This window comes from Drosophila willistoni, chromosome 3R, assembly GCF_018902025.1.
Source record: "Drosophila willistoni isolate 14030-0811.24 chromosome 3R, UCI_dwil_1.1, whole genome shotgun sequence".
NCBI lineage: Eukaryota > Metazoa > Arthropoda > Insecta > Diptera > Drosophilidae > Drosophila > Drosophila willistoni.
Genome location: NC_061086.1, coordinates 27,200,101 through 27,210,611, shown reverse-complemented (window position 1 = coordinate 27,210,611; position 10,511 = coordinate 27,200,101). Strand labels below are relative to the sequence as shown.

At 37.0% G+C, this 10,511-nt stretch overlaps 1 protein-coding gene across 1 annotated transcript; it reads right to left on the bottom strand.

The window, feature by feature from the left end:
* Nucleotides 1-4,568: 4,568 nt before the first annotated feature.
* Nucleotides 4,569-5,102, bottom strand: LOC26529479. The gene has a single exon (XM_015177492.1). It carries the CDS (start codon nucleotides 5,100-5,102, stop codon nucleotides 4,569-4,571), a length of 534 nt encoding a protein of 177 aa, XP_015032978.1.
* Nucleotides 5,103-10,511: the final 5,409 nt, after the last annotated feature.

Genomic DNA, 10,511 nt, shown 5'->3' with positions numbered 1-10,511 from the left:
CTCTCATGACAATTGCGTCTCCATTAATAGGATGTCATTCAGGATTGACATTATGCACATAATCGTCTAGAACAAACGCCGATTTGCATGGTTGGTCGCAAAAAACAAAACAAAAAACGGGCTGTTTACAATTCCAGGAGTGGGCAGCAGCAGTGTTGAAAAGTAGAAAATTATCTAAAGCTAGATTTCAGTGTTGGCAACCATTTTTTTCATGGATTATGGTGTTGCCAGTCTTTTGTTTTTTTGTTTGGCGCGTTGTTTAACTGCTCTGGCAGCCAAATATTTTACTCTGAATAATAAAATCGAGGAATATTCGGATGCTCTGGTTGTTAATTACACAAAACTAGGGAATAAATCGCCAAGGCGCACCTTAGCTCGTGCTCGTGTTAGCTTAAGTAAATACTTACCAAATAAATTTCCCGCCCATGTAGATAATTTGTCACATGTGAATTGTATGGCGCCACCGGGTGCTTTTTTAAGGTGGTCACCTTAGATAAATAGCGGCATATACCAGTATTGCAAAAACCACCTTTTTAAAATACCCGGTTTTTTCCCTTAATTGTTATTTGGACTAAAACTCGAAAGAACTTAAATATGTAATCTTTTTGTTTAAATGGACTTCGTTTCAAAAAAAGACTAACTATTAAGAAGAATTGTAAATTAAAACTTAACCAAAGCATGACCAATAAGTAGATTGAAATTATATTTGGGTTTCGAATTGCACAGTCAAGTCTTGATTACTGAATCTGAATGAATATCGTGATTGTGTTTTCATTTCAGTGTTAGTTGATTTTTCCCTCTTTTATTTGGCCAAGTGAAGCAAAATGCGACCGGTTCACATTCCATGTCCGTCGCCTTGGCTGCAGATTTAACCGAACCGAAACTTAATACGAGCACAATGCTGCCTGCCTGGTAGGAAGGAGTAAGTAGGAGAGACCACACTTATAGTATTATTGATCTCCCTCTCCTAGTCAAATCGAAGGCGAATGGAGTAGAGTCGAGTTGTTGGCTCTGTGTGCGTTGGAGTGCAGCAATGCAGCTGCTAACTACGTACCCAGCGCTACAACAACAACAACAACTACTACTACTATTGGAAGCCGCCAAGGCACCATTTTCGTACTGATATTGATTAATTTCTTAGTGGTGCTGCCTATGACAACACAAGGAATTTTTTCCATTTTTTTTCTTTTTTTGCTCTAACTCTGGCACAAGAAGGTAAATGACCGAACAAAAAGTAATTTGACTTACTCCATTGATCAGAGATATTGTGTTCAGAAGGAACAAGTAGAAGCTCGAGAATCTCAGCTCTCAGCTAGCCTGACAACGACTATCTGTCACTTGTTGCACTGAAAGTGCCTTCAATTCTTGGAAACCTGCCAAATAGCCAACTGTGACACTGAACACAAACCCCAAACAAAACGAAAACGCTGATTGATGACAAAATAAAGTCGTTAAACATTTCAATTGCAATCGCCGCAATCTTCCCCAGTTGACAAGAATTTGCAGCGAAGAGAGCTTTCGATGTCGTTAAAGCTAAAGCCACTGCCCCATGTAAATCTTGTAGCTGAACGAACGCACACATTTATTTGTTGTGTGTCTGTGTGTGTGTGTGTGTGTATTTACATATATATGTATATGCCATCTTCTTGGCGAATTCGATTTCAATTTCCATGGCGCATCGGGCAGGAAATGGCATATCAAACCAAGTTCAAGTCCAACTTCAAGCCCGTGTCCCAGCCCTCCATTGTTTAATGGCGTCGTTTGTTTGGCTGGAATCTTCTTAAATATACATGCATATACAATATAAATAAATTGACAGATCCATACAATTGCCACAGTCAATTAAGAGCGACCTTTGTTTATAACATTCGATTTTCGCTAACATTTTGCTGCCATAAACAAGTCCAGAAATCGCCATAAATTGGACATGGTCTATGGACTTTACTCAACGATTCCCATTCTAGGCTGCAAAATCTTTTGTAATCAAGAAAGAGATTATATAATTGTTAATTCGTTTAGATAAATTTCACTAATTTAAATTTGCAGTTATCCCCAAAATAACTATCCAATCACGCATCTTAAAGGGTGTTTGCAGATTTCCTATCAGTTATTGGTATTTCGAATAAATTTGGGTGGGTTTTTTTTCCTTTGCATTCTTACCAACAGCCACAATCTAACTTGCTATAGATTATTTTTTTTTTGTTTTGTTTTCTTGTACCATGTATGCTGACCATAATATGCTGTGAGCTAAAACTAGACAAAATACAAAAAAAATTCATGTAGTATTTCGTAGATGCCCATGGGCTGCCTGGCGCTCTTGCTGGTTGTTTGGATGCTTAGGCTGAGGCTGCGGCTGCGGCTTGGTCTCTGTCATGGCGTGTGGTACATTTGGGAGCGTTAGTTCGTTGCACATAATAAACCAAAGTAACGCCAAACTAAATCGTGCAATTTTCTTGTCTACGAGAAGGAATCTACTTCCTACACTTGTTCCTCCTCTGACTGCTAGCTGCCAAGGAATTTCGATTCTCTTTTCTTTTTTTTTTGGCGTTTAAAGACAAAAGCAGAACAAAATTAAGAGCATATTATTTTTGATCAGAAGTTTGTGACTCGTTTGTTGATAATCACAGCAAGCTAAGCTCTTGAAATTTGGTTCTTATCAAATAAGTTTCTCAATATTTAAAACATTTAACTAGTCATATGACTAGTATAGTAAGAGAGGGAAATAGTTGGGCTGTTGAAAACACCTCTTTATCTTAGTTTTACTGATCTAAAACTTTTTCTCTGAGTCCAAAGGTGTACGATCAATTTTACAAATTTTGAAAATGTGTCTTTTTTTTTTTGCCGGGTCCGAATTTGGGGGCTTTTTATCAAAACCCGTTTTAAAAAAAACCCATTAGAGATATGCCAACGAAATTTACAGAACATCATCTCAATAGAACAACCAATTGAACGTTATAAATTAACATATCAAAACATTTCACCAACATTAAGTAACAATCGAATGAAATCAGAATTTAAGGTCAAAAAAAAATGTACTCAAATTTTTTGCCGCCACTGTATACTAGAGCATTGCTTAAATGCATTTATAAAGCAAATAACTCTATGAACTCTAAAGATCATGCTGTGAACCAATGAAACGAGTGCTTCAAAACATATTTCCTGGTATTCGTATACTAGAATTAACTCTATTTGTTTTTTGCATATAAAATAGTTTGTTCTTAGAACTCGTTCAAGTGTTGTCAGAGCTTTTAAAAACCAAATGACTCGTTTGGGCTTTTGAATGTATTCAATGAATGCAACGCTCTATCCCATATCTACTTTATATGTCTTCAGATTGATACTTTAAGGGGGTTTCTGATATCTATCTTTAATAATATTTCCATAGTTTTCTGAACTTAGACGAATTCTAATATCAAAGTATCAAGCCGTTTACTTATCACTGTAAAATCACAAATTTTTTAATCAATTTTTGGTATCAATTTTAAGGTTTTTTAAAGATTGGTCCATTGAATGGACTTTAAAAAATCGTTCTGAAAGAGTTTAAAATTTAATTTCCTAAAGGATTAGCTAGAAATTTTCATGACTTTTCACAAAAAGGTGAAATCTTTCAAAAAGTCAGTGCAGATCTTTGATTAAAGTAAAAGTTTATGATATTCAGCAATTCCATGGACTGATCCAAAGGGGTGGGCAAGGAGTCCAGGCCAATAGGTCCGAGTCTGAGCACTTCAATCCCTCAATTTTCTTTATAGTAGAATATGCTAGAGTATACAAAATTTGTCATAATTGAAGCTAGCCAATCCCTCATGATTTTATGTATCAGTTGGCAATTTTTTTTGTTTCTGTTTGCAGAACATAAACTAGACTACAACTCATGTGGTGTTTCGTGTTGAGTGTAAAGTGAATTAGATTTCTTGACAGGTGTGCTGCAAATTCAGTCAGAATTAAAGCTGAATTTCGCATATCGCTGAATGACCAAAAACGGATTAATTTTCAATATTGACACATTCGCAATGGGCCAACAGCACTAAAGAGATAGCATAATGATATGGACAAGTAATTCTGTTTTATAGATTTCTATCTTATGGGTCAGATGGTCCATGCCTACGCCCCACAAAAAAATAAAAATCGTGTCAGGCAACCACGCAAAAGTCGCAATTTTTGCGACAGTTGGCATAGATGTCCAAAAAGACAACTTGTATAGGTATATAGAGTACGAGTATGTATGTATGTATGCTTGTTTGTATCTGTATCTGTGTGTGTAGCTACATGCATTTGGGGGCCCCTAAAGCTAAAAGCTTGGGATACATGTGGGAAGCCGTGGGGACGACTATGTGGAATATGTTCCTTTCTGTTCATACTCTTTACTTAATTCGTTCGCATGTTAAGTAATTTTAATTGGCTTTGCGTGTTTTTAGCCACAAAAACAGAACCAGACCTTTTCTTATTGCTTACAAAAAAAAGTATATTTTTTTTCGTTTTTCGCTTTTTTTTATTGATATTACAGATGTTTCTAAATGACCATTACACATAGAGAACAGAAGTACTTCAATATGGATTGCAATGCCGATTCAGTGTAGAAGAACTCTTCTCATTCGTTGCTTTTTGCGACTAACAACCTCCTCATACAATTCCATATTCAAATAAATCATGGGATCCCTTTCGCTCTCAACGAAAAAACTTGTTGAAGTGGCCAATTTAACCACAAAGCACAGGGCCAAGGCCATGAGAGTTGTGGCCACGGCTAGCATTCCATATTCGTAGGTCAAATAGGCACTCTCTGACATGCCCAGGGTCAGCAGAATGTGCCTTAGAATTAGGTATAACAAACGCTCCAGCTTACACCATATCACCAGAGAATAGAACTCGAGCAGGCCCAACAAAATGCCAACCTCGACTATAACTTGCAGGCCATGCGGTAAACGTGTGTACCAAGGATAGTTCAAATTAAGATTGCCAATAATCATTAGTATGCCTCCAATGGATATCCAACTGGCCAACACTGGAGCCGGTGAACAGCTCTTGGTTCCGGGCGTTATGAAGATGGTTACACCAATTACGAAATGCAGTAAACCAGCCAAGGCGAGTGCACAATAAGAAGCCATCTGATTGCCTTTTTCAAAAAAAAACCACACAAAATAAAAATTTACAAAAATTTACATCAAAAAGTTAATAACATAAAATTTTAAATTGATATTGATTTCTATTTGAAATTTTTCAGCATAGCTGCTATGGATACGGAAAAGTAATTTCAATATCAGACAGAGAGATAAGCAATCTATAGAGTCGTCTTAACAAATGACACTCATCAGGTAACTCAGCATGAAGTCGTCCACCTGATGTTGGTTCCTTCGAAATGGTAGAATGCGACAGTGAATTCCACTTACGGACACTTGGAGACACACAAACACACACACACACAGATAGATAGGAGGTACTAGTTAGTTAGTAGTTACTAAAAAAGCTTTTTATTATTATCCATTTAACCACTCAAAAATGGCTTCTTTCTTTTTGTGGGAATAGAAAAAAAATGTTATTCATCTACTGCAGAAGCACTTTTGGGTTCAAGTATCTTTATGTACTTTCTCTTTGAGGTGGGAGTGCCTTCAGTTTTGGCAAAAGAGATTCCAAGATGCGTCTGGCAAATAAGTTGGGCCAACTTTAATGGCATTCTCATGTTGATGTTGATGTTGATCTTGCTGCTGGTGTTGTTGTTGTTGTTGTGGTTGTTGCTCTTGCCAGCTGATGATTATGCTGAGGAAGTTGCCAGAGGACCAAGAGTGACTTAAATGATGGCTACTCATTAAGCTCTTATGTTAAATTTGCATTTTAACAGTTTGTAGATCGGTCTAGTCTAACGTCTATATGTTGCATACATATATCCTAAATATATGTATATAGATATTTTCCGCAATTTAAAATTAATGCCTTAATTCTCATCTAATGGCTTTTGATGGCCAAGCGAAGTAAATTTTATCTTGCATCAGCAATCTTATCTGGTTTAATCACTTCATTTGTATGACAATTTGTAATAATCAAATGGAGCATTTATTTTTATACCAAATGGAAGTCGTAAAAGCTATAAATATGGCAAATTATTTCCTTGAGAAAAATTTGCTCTCATTTGTCCATTACTTTCCCATGGAAAGCAAATGAGAAGCAAGGTCAAGGTGAGTCGAAAATTAAACTGGAAGATCAACTTATGTCAACTGTAAGAATTAAGTCAAATGTTTAGCCATTTTTTGACCATTGTTAAACTCTACTGAAAACTGGCTATCTACATAGTTTACTAGTTTTATATTCTTGTGGGAATTTTGGAATCGTTTTATTTGGCCTTCTATAATCGGGCAATGCGTCTAATCCTTGTTGAGCCTTGCTGAGCCTTACCTGAGATACCTGTAACTCGTCGTACTTGTACGATATTTCGTGTAAAAAAGTTTTCTAAACACGCAAAGGCAATTAAAATTTTTCAGCGACATGCGAACCCCCACGAATTGCACGCAGTTGTTCAAGAACTGGACATCTACACCAGAAAACGAAACAGAAGAAAAAAAAAATACACTATGAAAATAGGCAAAAGTAAAAAGAGATCGACTGCCAGGCGGTGTTTGGTGGGTGGAGTAAAAAAATTGTACACCATGTCGTATGCTTAATGCATAACTAATGAAGCAACTAGAATGTGGTGGCAAGTTGCATGTGGTGGTTACTTGTTGCCCGTTGCTGTTGCTCGTTGCATTTTGTTGTGGCGTTGGCTGTCAGTGGGACATGCCACAATTGTTGGCCTTTAATACCCGCCCCAAAAGAAAAAAAAAAAGCAACACACACACACACACACACACACACACACACATGACAATTGTGTGTGATTGCAGGTGCGGAGTTTATAGAGGGGAAGTTTTTGGGCTACTGGGCAACAATTTGTGAATTTTCTTTGGTAAATTCGCAGCAAATTCATAAGTCTATAAATTAGTTGGTATTAAAATCATGTGACAAGCGATTCCATTCCATTTGGAAGCAGTTCATTTGCCATTCCATGCCATGCCAGGCCATGGCATCCATATATATATACATGCCTACATCGGTATACTATTAAGTATGGGGCGGGCGGCGGCATTTCCTCATTATCTACGCTCAAAATCTGATTCAATTAAACAATGTTAATGGTCTTGGCGCAACATGCATACATACATACATATGTATGGACGGACCTGCAATTGATCTTGGCAAACTGATTGCATTGCTCGTCTAGGACCAGGACCAAGACCAATGGCAGACCATGGCGTCCTTCCTACTACTACTGCTCCTCCAACCAAGGGGGGGGAGGGGGAGGAAATCGAATTGTTGCTCTTGTGTGTATTTTTAGCCGCTGTCGTTGTTTCTAGTCGATGCTGCTGCTGCTGCCTGGACTAAGCAATTAAAAGTAAACGATGGATGATTTAACAGCCTTCTAGCTCTTAGCTAGCATCATCAGCATTCAGAGTGACTATGCTGAATTTTTGTTGTTGTTTGGTTCTTTTGGTTTTTGGCAATTAAGTGGAATTTAAATTAAGGACCAGCAATTGGAACGACAATTTTTGAAATTGCAATTGAATGTCACCACCTAAAATGGTTAAGTGCCACAAAAATTCTATTAGTGCAACCAGCTAATTGAATTTGATTGCTGGGCAAAGATAAAGGAGACTTCGACTTTGACTCCATCGACATCGACAACGGACCAAACACGGGCAATGCGGCTTTATCGGTTAGCCGCATATTAAGAGCAAAGAATATAACAAACCAGACCATACCAAAGCACAAGAGAGGAACCTGTCTGTATATATACTTCTTTCTCGTTTTTTTTTTCCCCTTCATGGTTTTTAATCAAATTCAATTTGTTGAGTCTCTGTTGGACTTACTGGTCCTTGATGTTAGCCACCCAAAGAGTGATCTAACAGACAATTAAAAGAAGAATATCTAAACGTATGTGTGTGAGCCAAGTTCCCACAGTGGCCAATGGGCTGTAGAAATAAGTCAAACAATCAATAGAAATTGATTTAAAAAGTTATTATTTCGTACGAGTAAATAGACATTAAAACATTAATAGGCGAAGTTACTTGACTACTAATTGGACGAATCGAATTTTCATTTGCCATTAAAAACAAATGCAATAAATGTGAAATCATCTCTTGAAGATCGTTAAAATTGATTTAAAAGGTTTTGTGATATAGCCCTTTAAAGAGCAATAGATGGTTTCTTTCTTTTATGTACTCTATTTGTAAAATAAACGAAAATCGAAAAACCCTAACGATTGTGAGAATAAAACTTGGCTTAATTAGACTCATTGTTGTTATAGCTTTGTCATTAGAAAAGGACAGAATCAGGACTTGTATTAGTTTGCTTTTAATGAGCACATTTATGGTAAGCAGAAGAAGAATTTCACAGTTATTAACAACAAACTGAAGTTACAAGCATTTGCCATCTTATTAGCAAAGATTATTGAATTCTCCTTGCGGTTAAGTAAGGTAAAATGAGTAACTAACTAACCAACTAACTGGGCTAGCTCATCAGCATCAGGCCGTTATATGCACTTATTATGATTGCGATTGCATTCTAAAGGCGTTAACATAAATAGTTGAACTTTTTACCACTACTTTTATGCTTTCATCTCTGTCAGAAGTAGTCCAAGTAGGCAACAGGCACCGAACAACCCAACAAAAGATCACCCCATTCAGAAGTGAATGTGTTTCTTCTGCTGCAACTGCAACTGCGGCTGCTGCTGCTACTTTTGTTGTTGTTTAAAAATGATTTAAAACTTGTTCCAGTTGGTTGGATAGTTGGCAGCAGCATTTAGCCGCATTCTTAGACCAAGAGCTAGAGCCAAATGCTAGAGCCATTCGCTTAGAACCCTTTAGCGTTAGACAACCTGATTATTTACCTCAAACCATTCTCTGGTATGCCTCATCTAGATTGCTAAAAATTGAAAAATGTTTTAACAAAACATATTACCCATAATAATGGTGTTTATTTGCTCTGATTGAATCAATACTATGACAACCAAACAACTTCGTTTTTCGTTTTTTGATTAATTTTTTGTTCAATTAGCAAAAAACTAAATAATTGACTTGATAATTTATTGGTTTTTGCATATCAACAAAACACTTTGTGCCTTCTCAGCAATTTGATTTAGGTAAAATGCATTTGCATACAAAATTCTGCGTATCCGGCACGGGCAGAGGGTCCCTCCAGACCCTCCTGACTCTAGCCCAACAATTGGCCCATAAAAGGCCAACACTTTTACGGCTTGAGATAAATCTGACATACAAAAATCTTATGCAGCAATTGTCAAGTTTTTTTGTTTCTCTTTTGTTTTTTATTCACCCTGACAATTTCCTTAACCCAAATAAAATGAAAAAAAAAAGAAAAACCTAATGGTTCGAGCAAACGGTCAGCTATCAAATTACTGTTCGACACAGCAGATAGAGTGCATTGTGATACTGTCTGAAATGTGAAAAAATGCTGACTATGCCGGAAATCAACAGCAAAAATTCTCTGCTGTGGCAATCACAATCACAACTAACAGCAAAATTTCCCTAGAAATTTTTCATTTTTTTTCATATTATAATGAAGAAAAATAACAAACAAGCGCGATTAATTAACAGAAACCGTGTGGCAAGCAACTTCAATTTGGCTTTAGCACACAATGGAGATCGGGTCTGGGTACAAGATCTGGAGAGACTGAGTAAACTCTCTGCATGTGAACATTTCTTTAATTGTTCATAAGACCATGGTCATTTTGTATGTCTGTGTGTGTGTTTGCTTCAAATGAGCTAAAAGCTGCATCTTAGTGCTGCAGTACCAGCTGCATTTTTCACACCAAGGCTGAAAAATTGTTTATTAAATGCATGTAAGAGGCCATAGACATAGGTTGGATGGTGGATGTTCCATTGGCAAGTGCAAGCCTGCCTTGCATGCAGATGAAGTAAATGCGATATATATTTATACATAGATTCCCGCTGTAGATAGCCAATTCAATGGGCACTTTTTTTTATTTGATTGGCCAAACAGAGGGAGAGAGAGAGATGCTAGAGGAACAGGCGGAGATGAAGGAGTTTCTGGTTATACCTTGGTATTTGAATTTCACATATGTATAATTAGATATGGATCATTAGTTCGATTTAACGTTGACTTAGCCAAACGAACTTCATTTGTTGGCCTGTTCCATGACTTAATGATAGCATCTTATATTATTAGTTGATTCTACTCAGTAATTTGGTATGGAAAATTTATTTCACAAACTCAAAATGATGTCTATGTCAGAGATTGTTAACCAAATGAACGATTAGCACAGACTGTAGATAAAAACCAGCTATCTGCATTACGTATACGACGCATGTGTGTGTGTGTGTGTGTGTACTCCAGTTACTCAAGACATTTCACCACTTTATTTCCTATGTAAGTTGATTTCGTTTAAGTTTTATCACCCATTAAACCGGCCGGCCAATGTACCCGGATCCACTTGTTACGCATTGTTCAAG

What these genes read in the sequence shown, in the direction of transcription:
- LOC26529479 (XM_015177492.1), bottom strand. Translation starts at nt 5,102, where the DNA reads ATGGCTTCTTATTGTGCACTCGCCTTGGCTGGTTTACTGCATTTCGTA.